The following is a 21,425-nucleotide window of genomic DNA, read 5'->3' as shown; positions in this document are numbered from 1 at the left end:
ATATACAAAATTTATAATAGTATATGAACTAAATGAACTAACTTTTAGTTCATATACTATTTTAAAAATATGTTATTAGAACACTATGAAATTTTAATAGTTCATTAAAATATTAATGACATGCATATCAAATTTTAATTATAACAAAATCAGTTGAGAGACATTTAAAAAATCTTACCAAAATTCAAATATTTTTATTAAATAATATATTAATAGATTAATAAAAACAATTTCAAAATTCATGTAATCTTCCAAACTCAAAAATAGTTTTGTAATTTTTCAAATTTTTCTTGACAAAATATACAATTTTGAAAATAAATATTCAAACTAAAAATGATAATATTTTAAATTTTACAAAAGATAAAGTCATGGATGATAAAGAATAACTTTTTGAAATGCAACACGAAAAAATAAACTATGTTGTAAAAATTAAAGTAATCTAATACTTTGAAATCTTAATTTAATAAGAAAAAAAACTTAATATAATAACATCTAAAAATATATATCCTATATCAATAAAATTTACTAAAATAATATGAAATAATATGAGAGATGCTACTATGTATAAAATTTACTAAAATAATAGGGCTATATTATTTAAACAAATTAGTTTATTTACTTATAAATTCTGTAAAATACTAAAATGACATGTTAAAGTATATTTTATAAACAGAACATGTAAATATAAAATATCTTAAACGTATATCTTTTCTATAATATAAATAAACAAATTTTAAAATGTATTATATGCAAAATGTATAAATTGAAGAAAAATATATTTTAAAGGAGATTTTCTATTTGATTATTTCAGATTGCTATTTCATTGTACTTAACTCAAAAATATATTAGTAAGTAATAAAAATTAATAACAAAGTAAAATGTACTAAACAAATTACTATATATTAATAATTCTGAATAAGAAATATAAATAATAATATTATAGAGTTACACAATATATAACACTAAAACTGGAAATTATATATTTAAAATATTTGTAATAATATCAAATTATACATTTATAAAATATAAAAAATCCGCACGGAAGTGCGTGTCAAAATCTAGCTTACATTTTAAACCAACTATTTTTATTAACACATGATGACCAAAAAAAAATTACTAACACATTAAATTTTGAAAGTAATTTACTTATTCGCCACGCTAAAAATGTAACTCACATTGTTCATTTACTTATACTTAAAATTAATAATTATCAAATAAGCAAAAAATTAAAATTAAAAAATAATTAAGAACACTAAAATAATCTGTAATCAAATATATCAAAAATAAAATACAAAAAATAGTTATGTTTTACTGTTTGATGATTCTTATTTTTGGAGGATGAGACATCTTAATAGTGTATTTTGAAGCATGAAAATGAAAATTTTATTAATGCATTGACTATTTTTAGGTCATTGTATCAACAGATAGACTTAAGAAGTAAATCTATTATCACCTTTGTTTTCAAGATTAATTGTATCATATAATATATTTTGTAAATAAATTTTATTAGCATAGTTTAATTTTAACGTCTAATCTAGTAATATAGTGAATCATATTACTGTTTTTACAACTGTGATTCTTTTTTTGCTAATTTCATTAAACCTTTCAAACATTTGTCAAATACGAGATAGGTAAAACGAATTTTAACCGCGGAAGGACAAAAATATGAACAATGTTATATCGGTTTTAAATAAAAATCAAAATCTTGGACGACATGCAGTTTCGATCATTGCGTCAGTTTTTAAAACTGAAGCTATGGTTTACAAAAATCTTCAGTTTCATGTACCTTAGCATACATTTACCATGCAAGGATCATAACCTTTTCCAGAGAATGACTTGAATAAATGATCATGTATTGACTATTATGTAGAACGAGAATAAAAGTACTTAAGGCAAAGTAAACGGTCATAACCTTTTCCAGAGAATGACTTGAATTATTCGATTATAATTCATACTAGGTTGCTGTCAAAAAAAAAAAAAAAAAAAAAAAATTCATACTAGGTTAAGATCCGCTTATTGCGCGGAATGAATATTATATATAAATTATTTTTAGTATTATATATTTTTACATATTATTAAATAATAAATATATATTGAATAATTAAAAATTTAGTAACTATTACGTATATAATTAAATTGGTGCATATACTTAAATAAATTTTATTAATCCAGACAAACATTTTTTTCTATTTTATATGGTATAAAATTAAGTTTAAATGATATTAACATAGATATATAGTATATTTTAATATTGACATCTGTTAAACAATATTTCATACTCATATTATTTTTGATCGTTTGTATTTCTTTATAACAAAAATTTTAAATCAATGATAACAATAAAAAATTTGTGGGATGTTTAATAGTTTTAGTAATTTATAGTTTTAAAAACATTCAATGCAAAGTTTAAAATCTAAATATTAAGCTGTCAATAATTTTTTAAAATGTTTATCAAAAAATTCAAAGCAATTTGAAATTAAAATACTTATGTATTTTATATGGTATATAATTTTATTTTTTTTAATATTAATATACATATATATAATATTTATTAAATGAGACTTCCTACTTATGTAATTTCGTAATCATTTGTATCTTATTATAACATAAATTTTAAACCATGGATCACAAAAATTTCAATGTGAGATTTTTAACAACTTTAGTTATTTATATTCGTTTTTAAAAATTCAAAATATAACATATACGAAAAAATCTGAATTTTTATTATATAGTTAATCTAGTTGTTTAATTTATTTTAATAAGTTAAAAATTTTAAAAATGATATAGAATAGACTATTTTTTATCAAATCTTTATTATTCAAAATCATTAATTGTCATATATACATTAGCCACATTTGGTAATTCCGTGATTTTTATTTAAGGAAACAATGAAGAACATTTATGATTAATTTATGGTTAGTTTAATAAAAAGCTTATTATATATTTATATGAACCAACATATTTTTCTAAAGAATCTAAGAATGATTGTGGTGATGACATGTGGATACAAAAATATGTTGTAATGCTTCTATTTTAATATATAGGGGATTAGTACAGTCCATTAAAGGAAAGCACAAATCACACATCAGTAATGTATTATTCCTTTTATTACTATGATTAGTACTGTTCTATTAGAGGAAAGCACAAATCATACATCACTCAGTATTTAAAACCGGAGCCTTTGTATTTTTCCTCGATGATCATGTCGATTTTGGTTTCCATCTGAGGAGTGAGATGATTATTGGAGTCACCGACTTCTCCTTTGCGAAAAAAACTAGAGTGATTTAGATTGTTCGAAGTTTTTCCAGTCTTATTGATCTCCATACTGCTCAAACTACGTAGAGAACAAAGTTCCAAGATCTTGTCCAAAGACCCGTGCTCTTCCTCAGTGAATGGACAACCCAAAAACTCAGCAAGTCTCTTAACCTGAGCAGAGGGCTCTGACTTCATTTCCTCGTACCTCATGAAGAGAACATGTTGAGGATCTTCCAAGCTACCTCTCCAGTAGCTCAATACAATATCCCAAAAGGGTTCAAAATAGCCAACTCCACTGCATAATGACTCAAACGAAAACTCGAGAATATTTTTTGTCTTCTACCTCTTTTCCAAGATAAGCGCACCTGAAATACCATTGAGATACCAACACGTCCTTCACGTTCCTACACACGTACACGATCTTGCAACGAGAGGAGTCGTCCTTGAAGGGTGCTTGAAGCGTATGGAAGGGCATGTGAGTCGAGAACAGCCTCGGAGATGATGAGAACTTGGTCAGGTCAGGCGTTGAGGTTTTGTGATAAAGACTCATCTCCAAGAAGGGTACTAAGCCATGAGGATTATCGGACTGAAGGGGGTGATTAGAAGAAGAAGTGTTGTTGAATCTCTCAAAGAGAGCGATGGTGAGAGCTTTGAGCCAAGTGGTGCCGGATTTAGGGAAAGAAGCGAGGATTATATCGGTTTCTTGAGGCTTGAAACCTTTCTGGAAATTTAAAACTCCTTGAAGAGTGTTGGGGTAGTACCAACATCCTTGGTAGTTGTATAGCTGCTTCCCTAGAAAATCTTTGTGAGAAGGAAGGGAAGAGATTAAACTCTTGGTTTCTTCATTTAAGCTGTCTTCTCTCGTGTTCTCCGGGAACTCCTTCTTCTCATTCATTCTTTTTTTTCTTTTTTTCTTTTGTGAGTTATGCGGTTACAAAAATCTGATTTTTATAATAATTAAACACGTTTTAATTAGCTAATTAAAAAGCAAGGCACAACCCACGAGGAGAGGACCCGGGTGTGTGGATGGCAAACCTTTATGGAGGCATTAAATACTCTCTCTAGATAGGTCCATAGAGTCGAGTTGAGTGGGGGTACTGTTCAGTTATAGGATTGTAACCACTTTCAATACATTTTCCCTCCTACCAGCAAGAAAGTTTTAGGGTTCTTCACCGGTTCTTGGCTTTAACATTGAAGACTTTTCGACTGTTCTTTAAGTCCTTCGTTTAAGACGATACTTATTGTGGTGGTCTGTGGTTGGTGAGATGTTTGTGGTAATGAACAGAGATCAATGGCTCTCTCACTTGAAGAAGATAGATTGATGATGGGAACGTGGATAGGGTCTTCTTCACTTAAGTTTTCTAATAGTTTCCTCAGTTATACTACTGCATGAACCAAGGGAAAAATGGCACGTTACATTATTGTGCTTTTATCAGGCCGTCTAACACCATCATTATCGGGGTCTCTTGACAAGAATATTTAGTTTATTTGGAATTAAAGAAAAAGAAAAAAAGGTAATTACCATAAGCGACGTATCTTATTTAGGCGACACAAGATACGTCTCTTCTGTGCCACGCGTCGTTTATGGCCAAAGGTGAAGAAGAAATCTCCGGTGCTCCCTCCCGCGTCTACCGTCTCGTTTCGCCTCTTCGTCGTCTTCCTCTTCGGTTTCCAGATCTAGAAGCGGCGCTAGGACCTGTGAGGCCTCTCGAGGTGTGAAGAGAGCTTAATCGGCTTGATCTGGCCGTTGGAGAAGAGCTCCTCCGCGGAGGTCATTGGCACGCCGCCAATAGGACCGCTGCTGGAAGACAACCGAGAGGAGAAATCAAACTCAAAGGAGACGAATCGGGCTTCGGATTCTCCGACGGAGCAGTGGAGGACAAGAAGAAATGCATCGGACTCGACGGTGCGCTGAAGAAATACCCAGGCGGTGGATTACGTCCGGGACTAGACGGAGCGCTGGCGAAGGAAGTAGCCGAAGGTGATGCCTTTTTGAGTAGTTTTTGATGGGATGATGGGTTCTTGTTGACAGGGTTTTGTTTTTGGGGCAGGTAGTTACTGGGATTGCTCTGCCTTCTGGTTCTGATAAGCTTTACACTGCTAGTAAAGATGAGACACTACGGATTTGGGATTGTGCTTCTGGACAGGTTTCGATTTACTTGCCTCTTAGAATTCATTCCATAGTGTGGTTATTCTTCAATGGATACTTGTCATTGTTTGGTTAGAACTTAGGACCAACGGGTGGTCGAAACGGTTCGTTTGATGTTTCGGTGGATATGATATGCAGAACGGCTAGTTACTTGTTTAACTAATCCTTCAATTCTCTAGGAGTTTGGATTAGTTAGGGTTAACAATCAAGCTTGAGTATTAGTTTATTGATTACATGTTTCATGGTGATTTGATGCAGAAGTGTCGAAGACTGATGGGAGGGTTGGGAACACTACTGTTGGGAGCTCCTTCTTCTCATTCATTCTTTTTTTTCTTTTTTTCTTTTGTGAGTTATGCGGTTACAAAAATCTGATTTTTATAATAATTAAACACGTTTTAATTAGCTAATTAAAAAGCAAGGCACAACCCACGAGGAGAGGACCCGGGTGTGTGGATGGCAAACCTTTATGGAGGCATTAAATACTCTCTCTAGATAGGTCCATAGAGTCGAGTTGAGTGGGGGTACTGTTCAGTTATAGGATTGTAACCACTTTCAATACATTTTCCCTCCTACCAGCAAGAAAGTTTTAGGGTTCTTCACCGGTTCTTGGCTTTAACATTGAAGACTTTTCGACTGTTCTTTAAGTCCTTCGTTTAAGACGATACTTATTGTGGTGGTCTGTGGTTGGTGAGATGTTTGTGGTAATGAACAGAGATCAATGGCTCTCTCACTTGAAGAAGATAGATTGATGATGGGAACGTGGATAGGGTCTTCTTCACTTAAGTTTTCTAATAGTTTCCTCAGTTATACTACTGCATGAACCAAGGGAAAAATGGCACGTTACATTATTGTGCTTTTATCAGGCCGTCTAACACCATCATTATCGGGGTCTCTTGACAAGAATATTTAGTTTATTTGGAATTAAAGAAAAAGAAAAAAAGGTAATTACCATAAGCGACGTATCTTATTTAGGCGACACAAGATACGTCTCTTCTGTGCCACGCGTCGTTTATGGCCAAAGGTGAAGAAGAAATCTCCGGTGCTCCCTCCCGCGTCTACCGTCTCGTTTCGCCTCTTCGTCGTCTTCCTCTTCGGTTTCCAGATCTAGAAGCGGCGCTAGGACCTGTGAGGCCTCTCGAGGTGTGAAGAGAGCTTAATCGGCTTGATCTGGCCGTTGGAGAAGAGCTCCTCCGCGGAGGTCATTGGCACGCCGCCAATAGGACCGCTGCTGGAAGACAACCGAGAGGAGAAATCAAACTCAAAGGAGACGAATCGGGCTTCGGATTCTCCGACGGAGCAGTGGAGGACAAGAAGAAATGCATCGGACTCGACGGTGCGCTGAAGAAATACCCAGGCGGTGGATTACGTCCGGGACTAGACGGAGCGCTGGCGAAGGAAGTAGCCGAAGGTGATGCCTTTTTGAGTAGTTTTTGATGGGATGATGGGTTCTTGTTGACAGGGTTTTGTTTTTGGGGCAGGTAGTTACTGGGATTGCTCTGCCTTCTGGTTCTGATAAGCTTTACACTGCTAGTAAAGATGAGACACTACGGATTTGGGATTGTGCTTCTGGACAGGTTTCGATTTACTTGCCTCTTAGAATTCATTCCATAGTGTGGTTATTCTTCAATGGATACTTGTCATTGTTTGGTTAGAACTTAGGACCAACGGGTGGTCGAAACGGTTCGTTTGATGTTTCGGTGGATATGATATGCAGAACGGCTAGTTACTTGTTTAACTAATCCTTCAATTCTCTAGGAGTTTGGATTAGTTAGGGTTAACAATCAAGCTTGAGTATTAGTTTATTGATTACATGTTTCATGGTGATTTGATGCAGAAGTGTCGAAGACTGATGGGAGGGTTGGGAACACTACTAATGTGATTATCGGAGGTACTGTTGCTGATGATTCTGCTAAAGATTGGCTCGTACTTGACCAGAAGGTATCTCTTATAGAAAAAACTTGTGTACTTGAGTTTGGTCATAGCTTATTGGAGTTGTTATTTTTATCTTTGCTCTTCAAAGAGTTAATTTAGTTTTTGTTTTGTAATGGAATGCAATGTCAGGTTCTACAAAACGATATCGATATCAATATGCTTAACCCACCAACAGAGCTTGAGAAGAGGAAGCACAAGCTCAAGCGTCTTGTTCAATCTCCTAGCTCATTTTTCATGGAAATGAATTTGAAAACCGTTTCTCCTATTTTTGAACCTTTGAGAAACAACTGTGTTTAGAGTTGTAGCTTTTGCTTAATCCATTTTCTCATCGTGATTGAAAATCATGTCTTGTGTCTCTGATTCATTATTCATGGTAATGAATTTGAAAACCGTCTTTGATCCGTCATAGCTTTTGTTTAGAGTTGTAGCCGGTCTCTTTTTTGTTCTATTGAAATGTTTAATAAATTTTTTTAAGAACCCATAGTTAAGAGACTACCATTGGAGCATAAAAATGTTGGCGTCTCTTAAGTAGATCTCTTAAGTAAATTTTAATAATTAAAAATCATTAAGAGACTCAAAGTGGGTTTTTGGGTTAATGATGCTCTAATAGCACGTTCAATTGGAACAATCTCCAAATCAAAAAAACAAAAAATAATTAATAATTTTTTAAAAATATTATATAAATTACAGTCTAAAATTTTTAAAAAAATATATTAATCTAAATTTAGAGCATATAATGTTTAAAAAAACAGTAAATATACATATATATATATATAAAACTATTAATTGAGACGGCCCTGGCTTTTATGTCAACGTCATCTTAAAGATCTTCTCTCCGGCCACTCAACTTAACATATATAGTGAGTGACCCACCAAGGATTAAAATACTACAACAGTTTAACAACGGAAACTAGCTCTCAATCTGAATTTTCCTTTCTCAAGATCAAATCTAGATAGGTCGCATGTATTGTCTATATCTTTGGTGGGAAGATGCAGCTGTCAGTTTTATGTTTTATGACAAACAGAGGATACCAACATAACTTCTCTTACAAAAAGGTAATATATTTCTAATCATTTCCAGCTCACAGATTATACTCGTTTTACCTAATCTTAAATGCTTATTAGTAGTAGTAGTAGACTAGTAGTACTCGTTAATACATCATATAGTACACAGTAAATTTAAAAGAAAGATTACAAGAATATAACATTCTATCTAACAGAAAGAAAATCTCATGGCTCAACCTTCATGTTTGAAGATGGAAGAGATGCATCTGTAAACCAAAAACAGACAGTTTTAGCAAAACAATTCTCTTCAAGGTTTGTAAAGAAAGTGACAAAGAGGTTTCAGTTTTCACCTGTAGCTGCTGCTTGAGAGTCAGGTGGGACATCACCAGCTCCATAGTTAATCTGTATCACATTTTGAAGATCACCTTCCCATCCATTTGCTTCCTATTATTACAAAAACAGAATCAGATTATGAGCTCATTTCTACAGATTTCAGACCCTGTTATACAATACCTGTCGCTTGTATCCACCATTTATTGGGGGAGACAATGGAGAGCTAACGGTCCTTCCCATGCATGAAAGGGTCTGTTGCATGAATCCATGTGGCAGAGGAGGATAAACCATTGGCATATTTGGAGGAAACGGTGTTGCAGATGACGTACCAGCTCGTAGTTGAAGTGCCTGTGTGTATAGGATTCGGTTTTATCAGAAGAATCTTATGATGAGTATAAATGATAAGGAGAATTCATAAGATCTCTTTACATCTTTGGCAAGAAGACCTTCACGGTTAAAGTCCATTTGTGGGTTCACAGTGGCAAGTTTCATCGATAAAAACTGTTTTAAACAATACAGAGAAGCAAATTGATTACAAGAAGCAACACGGAAAATAGGATACAGCTGAGAATAAGGAAACCTCATATACCTCAACTTGGCGTTGCAGCGACTGCACATAGTTAATGATCTCGTCAAGCATAACTGCCTTTCCAGTCACCTGCACACACACACACATCCAGTTTCCTGCATTAGTTTTGTTTCCCTTCTTACAATTTTATCCATCAGCACCTAAAGGACTTTACCTTGTTGCAGCCCGGAACAAGATCTTGAAGAAACTTCATCCTTTCACTGATCTTTTCTCTCCTCACCTAAAACCACAAACAAGTAATCAGAGAATGCTTCTCTATTCAACTTCCAAGAGGGCTTAAGAAACCGTACTCTTTCTGCAAGACTGTGGCTATTTGTAGCCTGGCCTCTACGTGCACGCACATGAATATATCCATCTTTAGGATCAGAAGCTTGTTTCCCCTGTTGTTTCCCACTGTTTGTTTTGTTCCCCTGTGAATTTGGACTCTGCTCATCATTCCTCTTCTCAGCACCACCACCATTGTTGTTGTCTGGTTCTTCCTCAGATTGCTGAGATCTGTTTGACTGATCTGCTCCAGCATTCTACACAACAGATACATCACCAAAATGTCAAAGAGAGAACCAAATAAAAAGAGTAAAAAACTTCAAATCTTCTACCTGTTTATTTCTTTTTCTCTTCTTTGAGTCAAAGCCTTTAGAAGAAGTCTCCCCACCTTTCTGACCATTACCACCACTAGACTGAGTATCCTCTGATACATTCCCCGAACCAGGAACATTCTGTTTATTAGTCTCTTTCATTGCCGAAGATGCATCATTGTGAGCTACACCAACAACATTCACTTCACTACTTGGACACTGCCCTTGAAGAAACAAACCAACCGACTCCGGATTCCCAAGCGGCTGCTGCTGATTCATCATATCACTAAAACTCCCACCGCTGAAGAGCGAAAACCTCGCCGCGCGCTCTATGAATCCTGAATCAGCCGGGAACTGAGCCATACTCGGAGGCAGGAAGCTACTAGCGTTTGGCAAGAACATCCCGTTGCCGCCTTTGGGAGGCAACAAGTTAGGCAGACTCCAACCCATCTCAAGAGATCTATCGATATTACCCCTAAAGGAAGACGAAGAAGAGGGGTTACCACCACCGTTGAAGCCACCATAACCCACAGCTTGAACGTTTGCTGGATCATACCAAAGAGTCTCCATCATCTGAGAAGAGGAGATCAGATTCTCTGTAGGATATGAATCAGAGACCGGATTAGAACCAGAGACTCTCCAATCTGGAGGTGGAATATTAGCAGACTCATCATAGTTCACAGTTGTATCATCACCATTCCTCAACTCATCTTTCTCACTTACATCCATCTCTCTCCTAAACTTGTTGAACATATACTAAACCAAAACCCAACTCCAGGATCAAGTTCAGACAGCTACAAAACAAAAGAAGTTCCCACACAAACACAACCACTTTGGTCTTTAGAGATGCACAATCCACCTGTAAGAGAGAACCAATTGAATTGATTTCAATTAACGGAAGAACAAAAACAAAGATTCATTAAAAGATCATGATTTGTTCTGTACGAAACCCTAGAAGAAGAAAAAAAAAACAGAGCTTTGATGAAAAAAAAAACAGAGACCAGATTTAAGGAGGTAATGAAGTTAAAAAGAGACGGGAGAAAAGATACCCATTTCGCAGAATCTGTGCCACTTTCTGTTCAAAGCTTCAAACTTTTTCCTCAGTTTCTCGCCAAAGAAAACTTTATTGAAATGGGTCCTTTGGTCAGATGACAAAACCCTTTTTCTCTGTTCTTCAGCTGCACAGAGAGAGAGGGAGAGAGAGAGATAGCAGATGAGTGGCTTTTTAGAAGAAAGGGGAAAAGAGAAGGAAAATAAAAATCTAGAAAAGGATGTGGATTTATATCCCACGCTTGCATAAAAATAAGAGCTTTTTGATCATCATTTAACATAAACACCGCCATAGCCAAAAGCATTATCATTTGCAGGTTTTTCCTTTAATTTTTGTGTGAAAAGGTTTTAGTTTCAAATATTAGTTGATTTTTTTGGGTTAAATCTTGTAAGGTTTAACACGTAATTATTCGAATTAGAGCAATCGGCTGACAGTGACAACTTTCATTTTGGTGTTATCTTATTTATTTATTTATTTTAAAAATAAAATCCTCGAGACACAGGCTTTCATTATTTATTTTCTTGTTTTATAATTTACGAACTAGGTTTGTCTGCTAAAAATATTTCAAAAATCTATCTAGCTTAGGGCTATCATTTGCATACCATATTGCATTGAAATTATTTTTATAATCCGTGGAAGTGAAGCTCATAATATTTTCTAAATAAATTAGCGTTTAAAATTCTAATGTAAATAATAATATTTAAATATTTTTTGTCTTTGAAAGAATAGGATAAATTTTTTTTTTTAAGTTTTTGTCACAAAAATAACTATTTGCGAAGAAAGTGACCAAAATAAATTTTATTAACAGGTAAAATGACTAAAATATATATTTTTACTTTAGAGTTAACTAATATAGACTTAGGGTTTAAAGTTAAAGAGATGAATTTTTAGGATAAGGTTTCAAAATTAAAAAAATAAAAAATAAACATTAAAATTTTCAAAAAAAAAAAAAATTATTTTGGTCATTTTTTTCTTAAGAGCTATTTTGTGACAATAACTTAAAAATGTCTATTTGAAAAATGTGTCCTTAAAAGAATGATATTTTAATTTTTCTACATATTAAGAAAAATAAATACATATTTTATGTTAGGTTTTACTTTTTTTTAATTTACAGAATTATGTTGATTGTACAATAAAATACAATAATAAAATGTAAAACATCAATTAAAAAAAAACATATATTTTAGTTTTCTATACAATATATATACCATTTATATATTGATTGTACAATAAAATACAATAATAAAAATCCAAAACATAATTTTAAAAATAAAAATAAAATATTAAAAGTCATTAATCAGAAATACAGAGAAACTAACCCCCTACACTACTTACTACTTACTAGTTACTACTAACCATCATCACTTTGATCTACTATTACGTTGAAATTTACGGACATAAGTAATCATTAATACCTTTATTATTATTTGAGGAACTTGTAAAGAAATAACCTTTATCTCATGTGTTATTTACATGAGTGTCATTTTCTACGTGGCAGCACTACAAGCTCTCTCATATCTTAAATTTAAAAACTCTTTGTTAACTAGATTAATTACAAAAATTGCCACCGACCATTGCATTATAAATCCATTAATATACTATAAGCTTCTTTGATATTTCCTAACCAAACGAATAAAACCAACCACGTTTAATGCTAATACATTATTCATTCCTATATCGAAGAGCAAATATTATGTGATTTCGATAGTTATTAATCTTTTGGATACACTTCACGTTATAGTGATAGCATTAAAATGTGATCTCGAGAGTTATTATTAACATGTTGTGATATAAAATGTGTAACAAAAATAAATTCACGGGTTGTGATATAAAATGTGTAAAAATTATATAATGCATCCATACATATATCATATTATATAAAAACTTTGAATACCGGTAATTTAATATATTCCACATAAAATTACATATCATATAATAAGATCTGGTTATCTTTTTAAATCCTTGGAGAGCTCCTAGAACCATATAATGCATTACTATGAAAGTGTAAAAAAAAAATATAATGCATTACTATGAAAACCATATGAACGTTCAGTTACAAAAAAAAAAAACCATATGAACGTAGCTTTGTAAAGCAAATATACCAATTTTTCTTTTTGATATATGTATGACTATGACAAGCTAAATTAGTGAACCATACGACATTTATATGTTTTCTTATTTGTATGAATCCAAATTTTGTGATCTGTAACTATAATGTCGTCTCTATATCAAGTTGAAAATAATAAAAACACTACTACCACAAATGTTTAATTGGACACATTCAGAATGAATATAGCCTACCAAATTCAAACTTATCTCAATCAATCAATATTAAAGTTATTTGTTTACTCTGTATGGCATTAAATAAAACGTAGCAAGCAAGGCCAAATGATATCGTGATTGTTAAAACAATCATTTTTAATAACTTTGTTATATTTTTCTGTTACGATTTTAGTAACCAAATCGTGTTTAAAAGCCTAATAATATGCGGTGATTAATTGGCTTAATTTCGGTTCATTACTAAGGTGATTATGGTTAGTATTCTTTATCAAAAAGTGTGATTGTTTCATATAAGGAATTTTATTATGGATTCAATAGTTGCAGATCAATTAATACTCGACTATATTCCATTTACAAAATTTTGTAGAGAAATTTTAGGAAGTTTTGATATCGTGTCTAACAAATTTAGGTTAGTCTTAGTATACACCTTCTCGTCCAAGTTTTGTCAATTAAATAGGTTACAAATTTAGGTTAGTCTTACTACTATTTGTGTTTTCAACTGACGCATTTTTACTGGTTTTTCAATAGGGTAATACCATCCAAGCCACATTCTTCAGAGATTTGGATGCATCAACTGAAATGCCGTTGGAGGAATGTCATTGCTATGAAATTAAAAATTTCATACTAACAACTCCATCAGAGAGTCTTCGGTTGACAAAGAACCGATACCATATCAAACTCAATAAGACCTCTATCATTGCGATGATCAATCCATTTCTCAAGTCCAACTATTATTGTTTTCCAAAGTTTGACGACCTCTATCGCGGATTCGCCCATCCTAAATTTTCTATTGGTATGTTTATATATGATCTTCTTTTCTTTAATAGTCAAGTTTAATTATAGCCGTAAATCGGCAATATTTTGAGTGTGATTGTCTAAAGTTTTATTTTTTTTTCTTTTGTATATCAAATAGATATTTAAGGGGTTGTAGTAGGAGTAGGATTTCTTGAAGAATATATGACAGAACCTACCAACGGGAACAATGGTTTCATTAACCATAAGATCCGTTTCTTTATAGTAAACATGGAGTAAATATTTCACATCCGAACTTAAAAGTTACGCATTTAATTAGTTTTAACTTTTTAAGTTATGAATTTTTTTTATTCATTACAGTAACATTGTCATTAAGTGTGTTGCTTATGGAGCACTTGCTCATGTTTTCCAAGACTTATGGAATTCTACAAATGCAAATATTGTCGTCTGTGTGTTACAATTTTGGAAAATTAATTGGTGAGAAGATAATTTATAGTATTACTTTATAATAGAAATTTGTTGGAGATGATATCCCCTTAATATTTTGCTCACCTATTTCTTTTTTCATTTTAAGGTCGATTAAAGCATGTGACCAACGTGACCAACATTGATGGGTTTTCCAGAATTATTTTTGAACCCAATGATGTTCCAGAAATTGATGATTTCAGAAAAAGGTATATCAATTAGTTTAGTGCATTTGGTTATCAGCTATGTTTTGTTCGGTAAACTAATTCTTAGTTATTTCTCTCTATAGGATTGCAAATCATGAGTTCTGAAGATCTTTTTCGTGGCATTTCGGTTTTATCATGTTTTTTTTATAAATTGTTTCTTGCATATTTTAATTTTCTATTACTTATTTTCCTTTTAAAATTGTAATCATAATTTTAATCATGATAACAATTAATCTATTTCAAATGTTTTGTTTTGTATTAAATTCATAATAAGTTGATTGAAATTATTGCATACTATTATATATTTCTACATAGAAAATCTAATTGACACATAATCAATCATACAAGCTTTTTCAATTAAACAATTAATCGTTTATTATATATACATTCACACTTTCGTTTGATATCAAACAATTAGATCTATTTTGTGTGCATATAACTTAGTTATTCGTAATATCGTAAGATTAAAAAAAAATCTCTAATAGTCTCTATCACCTAGTACACTTGTATTACACATTTATTAATGAAAGTATATGACCATGTAACTCAATACTTTTATATTACTAGTATTATGAGCCTAATGTTTGACATACTTATATTTAGTCAGTCATGTGCATGCTTTTATCAGCTAGTTTCAATGATGAATAAGTTCAAGTTTCAATATTCAAATGTTTATATGTAAAATATATAGCTTAATCTCTCCATTGTCAAGTGTTTATATAATATATGGTATAATGCTTGCGAATAATCATAACAATTATTGATTTCATGTTCAATGTTTTGGATTTTGTACCGAATCATAGGTAATTTTTAAACAAATGCTTTTTATTTTCATGCACGGCTTGTTGGGGTTTATTAAAATAAATATAAAGTTATTTTTGTGTCTTTTGACCGCTTGCTTTCACAAAAGAATATTGTTGCAGCTCAAGTCTAGTTGTAAACCGTACCGCTAAGACTTGCTAAAAGATTCATAGCAATTATAATAATATATCGATAAGAAACAAAAAATATTTCAATATTTGACAATTTTGTTAGATCTTTTACTGTTGCTTGGAATATTTTAATTTGATATTCGAGTTATTACATTCTGTCAGCTTAGGCAACTTGTGACACTTTATTCAAATAAAAATGATTCGTACGTCTTGGTTAGTCAAATAATCTTATATGAGATCTTCGTGGTTGAGAGAGGTCTTTAAGTTACAATTATTTTGTTGGCAAGAAAAAAGTTACAATTATAATTTCTTTTTAGGCCTTTCCAAAAATATTATCCAAGGAATCAACGCTCTTTAAACAAGATTTGAACCAAGGAACTTATGTAGCACATCGGATGGGTCAAAGTGTTTGTAGCGTTATAGCGGAAACTTATGAGTCATTTCAATTGTCAAACGGTATCAAAGTGTTAAGATCAAATTTGTTTTTTTTGTTTTTTTTGAAAAGTTAAGATCAAATTTGTTCTAATATAAAACACATGATTTGGAGAAACTGTACCGGCCATATTGGCATTGTCCTTATGTATCGGTCATTGAAGTGTCTGATATAGCTTTGCTTTGGCTGGCTCATAGCCAAGGAAGAAATAAGTAAATCTCGCTAGTGTATCTCTAACTCCATTCTATTTTTTACTTTAAAAAAGAGTTTACAGTAAGAAGTTCTAATAGTACTCTATTTTTCGTTCTGTAATATAGTAGAAAATAGCGCACGAAATTTCTGTCCCAAAAAGCAAAAAAGCAAAATGCATTGTACTTTTCCTCTCTTTTTTTTTTATCAAACCCAGATTTTATAAATTTTACACTCCATCAATGGAGAGATTGTTCAAGTAAACATTGTACTTTTCCTTTTTTTTTTTGATCAACACATTGTACTTTTCGTAACAAGAATTTATTATGTTGTGGTTGAGAACAGTGTGGACTGGTAATGTTGAAATAATAATTGTTCTAACTGATAACAAAGTGGTAAGAAAATTTGTGCAATAATTAGAATAATCATTCAGAATTTTGTAAGTTAAAGTTCGACACTTTTTATATGCTAACGTCAATGGATACAACGAAATGGCACGACCATTAAACCAAAAAAAAAAAGCAATGGCACGACCAAGTCCGAGAATTGCAGTTGCACAAAAGTTATAACTGAAATAAAAGAACTGGGGAAAAAGTTAATTATTACTAATTTACTATAATAAAATTTTTTTTGAACGAGTTTTGAATAAACGAAGAATACATTATAAGACAATAATTTTCAAATTTTATACTTCAACTTAAGATATATCTTTTTGATTTAATTTACTAATAAATCATCTAAAAGGCGGTTAAAATTGTTAACGTTTTTTTAGAAAATGTTTAATGGAAATGAATGTTTGAACACTGCTTCTGTTGGTTTCAAATGGATGTTTCCTTTTTAGCAATTCAGATTGTTGCTCTATATCAATACAAATAATTTATAATTTGTTTTCAAACATTAAAATGAAATTTAACAGTCTGATAATGTTACAAAAAAAAACAGTCTGATAAATTTCACAATAACTTATCTGATCAGCAGTAACCCTCTATCACCTTTTGATTCCGAAACTGCATCCAAAACCTGCCAATCAATGGTTAAATGTTTACTCGAATTTAGTTCCCTTTTAATATACTAACAAGTTGGTGTATTTTACTAACTAGGTAAATGATTATTGACGCAAATTGTTTGGTTTTCCCTAACACAAATCCTTTTGTTTATAGGATTGGTGATTGAACAAGTGTAAACGTATTAACAACTACAAGCTAAGATCAAATAAAATAAAGGAAGAGTAGATGGGAGGTCCGGTTAGCGCAGAGATCGAGGTCATTATTAGTTGGCCTTGGGACTTGCAAGTTCCAAAGAGACCTAAATAAACCTTATAATAATGGAATCTCCAGCCTACACCTTCACTTTATCATTTCTATTTTTAATTCTTTAATTATCGACAATACTTTAACCATATGCAGCATTATTAACAGTCAATATCTTTCGTTTGTTTATTGCTGCTATGTACCTTTTTTTTTGTAACACTGCTGCTATGTACCTATTTTATTTGATTTGTTGCTAAAAAAGTACTCCCTATTTTATTTTTTATTTTTTGGTCAAAGTACCTTTTTTGTTTTTTTAATTACGACAATAAGAGCCACATCAGAGCTCGAAATGATTTGAGTTGATCGATTCACGACTAAGAGCATGATTATTGGAAAGTTCTTAGAGCAGGTTTATTGCAGTGGCTTAAATAAATTGCTTAAGACTAATTGTAATTAAAATAAATGATAAAAGGAAAAAAAGAGAAAAGGTGTTGCTTAATTTGGCACGGAAAGCGTCGTTGCTTCTTTGCCAGGTGTCGCACCGGGACAGGCTGGAGAAAAGGTGACCCTAGCGTCCTTCGCATTTTTTCTTTTCCTTCATTTCTTTCTCTCTTTTTCTCTCCTCGCTACGGTGAAAGGCGAAATCCGATGCGATCGATGGGACTGTTCGACGCCACGGCTGCGTCTCAATGGGTGGCTGTCGTCGACGACGGCTAACGACGGCCTCTCTATCTGTTGTTCTCCTCCACCAAGGAAAACGGTGACATCTCTCTCTGTTTCCTTCCTCTCCTCGGCGAAAGGGGAGATCTTTCCCGATCGGTGGTTCTGTTGGACGATCAGGCGACGTCTCCGTCGGTGGCTGTCGTCGAGGAAGGGCCACAGCGATCTCCCTATCTGTCTCTTTCCTCTCCTCGGCGGAACTCCTCGGGGGAATCGTTGCGAGCTCTATCTCAGGCGAATCGAAGGTAAAGATTTGTTAATATGATGCATGTATTTGATTTTGATTATGCATGTATTTGATTTAGATTTTCTCGAACATATCAAGAATTTTAATATGAGGAACATGATAAATTTGGATTTGATTTTTTTCTGTCATGTTCTTGTGAGATGGAATGATCAAGAGCCAAACGATTCTTCATTCAAAAGGCAGAAGATCAAGGGTTATATGTTAAAGGTAAGCCTTTGTCTTTGGTCGGTTCAATTTGATAAAACCTTTTGTATTTGGTCTGGTGAATTGGATGAAGCATTGTTAATAACATTTGGTGGTTTGTGGTTTGTTATTGTTGTTTTTTATTCTCTGGCGAGCTCGTGTACATATATATAAATCTTTGTTTTGGTTGTGATTTGTTCCTTTCCTCTCTGTCTTTAGGTTGGTTGATCAAGATGCAATGGCAAGGTTCGTGAGATAAAAGCCCTACGCTTGTTGATAGAGGTAAACCCCTCTCTTTGCTATTGTGAATATGATAAAGCATTGTGTGGTAGTGTGAATGTAAATGTTGATGGTTAGGTTAGGTGAACACTGTAATAAATGTGATGGTTAGGTTATGGTTGTGTTAAGATAATAAGTGTAGTTATGGATTGATACATATCGATGGTCTTGTGTGTTAATTGCGGTAGATATATGTTCTCTCGAACTGGTTGTGATCAATGCTTCTCTTCCTCCATTTAAACTCTGTCCTTGGCCTCTCTCTTGAGTCTCATCTCTTCTTTCTCATCTTCGCATCTCTCTTGAGTCTTATCTCTTCTTTCTCATCTTCGCATCTCTTTTGAGTCTTATCTCTTCTTTCTCATCTTGAAGTATGGATTCCTATCCATATAGGCAGAATCCAAAGTTTGTTGACTTACTCAATAGTCAACAAGACATTGGATTTGGATCCTATGAAGATAGTGTAGAGCTATCTTCAACCCAAGTTCCTTTTCTTGCCACTCAAGGTACCGCTGATTCAGCCTTCGACGGCGACACTCCTGCTGGCCATCGTGAACGAAGAACTTGGACACCAGCAGACGATGTGGTGCTGATCAGCTCGTGGTTAAACACGAGCAAAGATCCAGTTGTTAGCACCGAGCAAAAGTCAGGCGCTTTCTGGACAAGAATACCAGCCTACTTTGCTGCAAGTCATCAAGATGGTGGCTCCGAACAGAAAGGGGCTAGTCATTGCAAGCACCGTTGGCAGAAGATCAATGATCTCGTTTGCAAATTCTGTGGAGCTTATGAAGCTGCAAGGAGAGAGAAGACATCAGGTCAAAACGAAAACGATGTGCTCAAACTTGCTCATCAAATATTTTTCAACAACCATAAGAAGAAATTCCTCCTTGAACACGCGTGGAAGGAACTGAGGCACGACCAGAAGTGGTGTGAGCTTTCATCTGCTAAGAATGAAGGAACCTCTAAAAAAAGAAAGGCTGAAGATGGTGGTGATTCTTCAACATCTCAAGCAGATTCTAAGAAGCGTCCACCAGGTGTTAAAGCCTCAAAGGCGAGTGGTAAGAAGACGTTTGATCCAGACAAGCAAGTAGAGGAGTTTGAGAGGATTTGGAAAATCAAGCAGAAGGAAATTGATGCTAAGGAACGCCTGTCTAAGATGAGCCTGCTTGATAGTCTTATTGAAAAAAAAGAACCTTTGCTTGAGTATGAAGAATCCCTTAAGAAAAAGCTAATCAATGACTTATTTTGATTGTAGTTCTTGTTATGTTTGTTGTTGTCTTTCAGTTTCTCGTTTCACCGGATGTTGTTGTTCTGTTTGATCAAGTTCTTGTAATGCTACAATGTTAATTTAATCAAGTAACCTTGTAATGCTCTTGTTCTATGTTTTATTGGTTCTGTTGATATAGTTGTTGTTGTTGTTCCTGTTGTCACTTGTTCTATAACACTGATGTTCCTGTTTTATTGTTTTGTAGTCTAGTATCACGGGAGTGGCGAGTGGGACAAGAACAGGAGAGAGTGGAGAGTGGAGAGGCAGACAAGACCACACGAGAGTGGAGCATTGTATCACGGGACTTGCTCTGTTTATATTGTCTTGTTCCTGTTTTGTATTATCTTGTTCCTGTTGTGCATTTGGTCACGAAACTTGTATTAATGCATTGATATGTATTTGGTCACGGGTCTTTGTAAGACTTATAAAATGTATATATCTATCACTTTCTCATTATCACCATTCTTGCAAGTTATAAACAATACACTCTCTTGCTTCTTTCTCTCAATTCTCTTCATCAAAACAATCCATTCTCACTCTCAATTCTCTTGATTCAACAATCCGTTCTCACTCTCGTTGATTCAACAATCCATTCTCACTCTCAATTCTCTTGACTCAACAATCCGTTTCTCAAGTTATAAACAATCAATTCCCTTTATCTAATGGCATCTTCCTCTCATAACAATTTCGAAGACTCTACTTATGAAGCGTTCGATCAATATTTTGATCATCAATTCGATGAAGCATTTGAGAATTTGTGCAATACTTTTGGTGATCAAACAGAAGAAAAGAAGACAAGAAAAAAAAAGAGTTTTTATCGAAAGAAACCGTGAAGAAGGTCATCTCCGATTATGGAATGATTATTTTAGTGACGCTCCAACGTATCCAGAAAACCTATTCCGGCGACGATTTCGTATGAACAAACCATTGTTTATACATATTGTTGATCGTCTCTCAAATGAAGTTCAATTCTTTCGTCAGAAGAAGGACGGTCTCGGAAGGCTTGGTCTCTCTACACTTCAGAAGTGTACGGCAGCTATTCGTGTGTTGGTATATGGTTCTGCCCTTGATGCGGTCGACGAATACCTCGGGCTCTGTGCAACCACTACTCGGTTATGTGTGGAAAATTTTGTGGAAGCAATAATAGATTTGTTCGGAGATCAGTACCTAAGAAGACCAACACAAGATGATCTTCAACGTCTACTTCATATTGGAGAGCTTCGCGGGTTTCCCGGGATGATAGGAATCATCGATTGTATGCATTGGGAGTTGAAGAATTGTCCCACCGCTTGGAAAGGGCAATATTCTCGTAGTTCTGGAAAACCGATTATCGTT

General features: G+C 33.5%; 1 protein-coding gene and 1 pseudogene across 3 annotated transcripts; both read right to left on the bottom strand.

Annotated features, from left to right (window-relative positions):
- Positions 1–3,132: 3,132 nt before the first annotated feature.
- Positions 3,133–8,149, bottom strand: LOC106405081 (annotated as a pseudogene).
- Positions 8,150–8,377: 228 nt separating this feature from the next.
- LOC106402477 (transcription factor bHLH49-like) lies at positions 8,378–11,239 on the bottom strand. Of its 3 annotated transcripts, none has more exons than XM_048761238.1 (10): positions 11,129–11,228; positions 10,888–11,016; positions 9,860–10,697; positions 9,554–9,784; positions 9,418–9,483; positions 9,264–9,332; positions 9,104–9,175; positions 8,855–9,022; positions 8,692–8,785; positions 8,378–8,607 (listed from the first exon to the last, which is right to left on the bottom strand). In XM_048761238.1, the coding sequence occupies exons 3-10, from the start codon at positions 10,589–10,591 to the stop codon at positions 8,567–8,569; spliced, it is 1,473 nt and encodes a 490-aa protein (XP_048617195.1). In that variant the 5' UTR covers positions 10,592–10,697; positions 10,888–11,016; positions 11,129–11,228; the 3' UTR covers positions 8,378–8,566. The 3 variants fall into 3 exon arrangements, with proteins under 3 accessions (XP_048617195.1, XP_022560847.2, XP_013698680.2); XM_022705126.2 differs by lacking the exon at positions 11,129–11,228 and having other exon boundaries at positions 9,860–10,434; positions 10,534–10,697; positions 10,888–11,122; XM_013843226.3 differs by having other exon boundaries at positions 10,888–11,239.
- Positions 11,240–21,425: the final 10,186 nt, after the last annotated feature.

Source organism: Brassica napus, chromosome C6 (genome assembly GCF_020379485.1).
Source record: "Brassica napus cultivar Da-Ae chromosome C6, Da-Ae, whole genome shotgun sequence".
NCBI lineage: Eukaryota > Viridiplantae > Streptophyta > Magnoliopsida > Brassicales > Brassicaceae > Brassica > Brassica napus.
The sequence above is the reverse complement of the archived record's forward strand: the minus strand, read 5'-3'. Positions and strand labels throughout refer to the sequence as shown.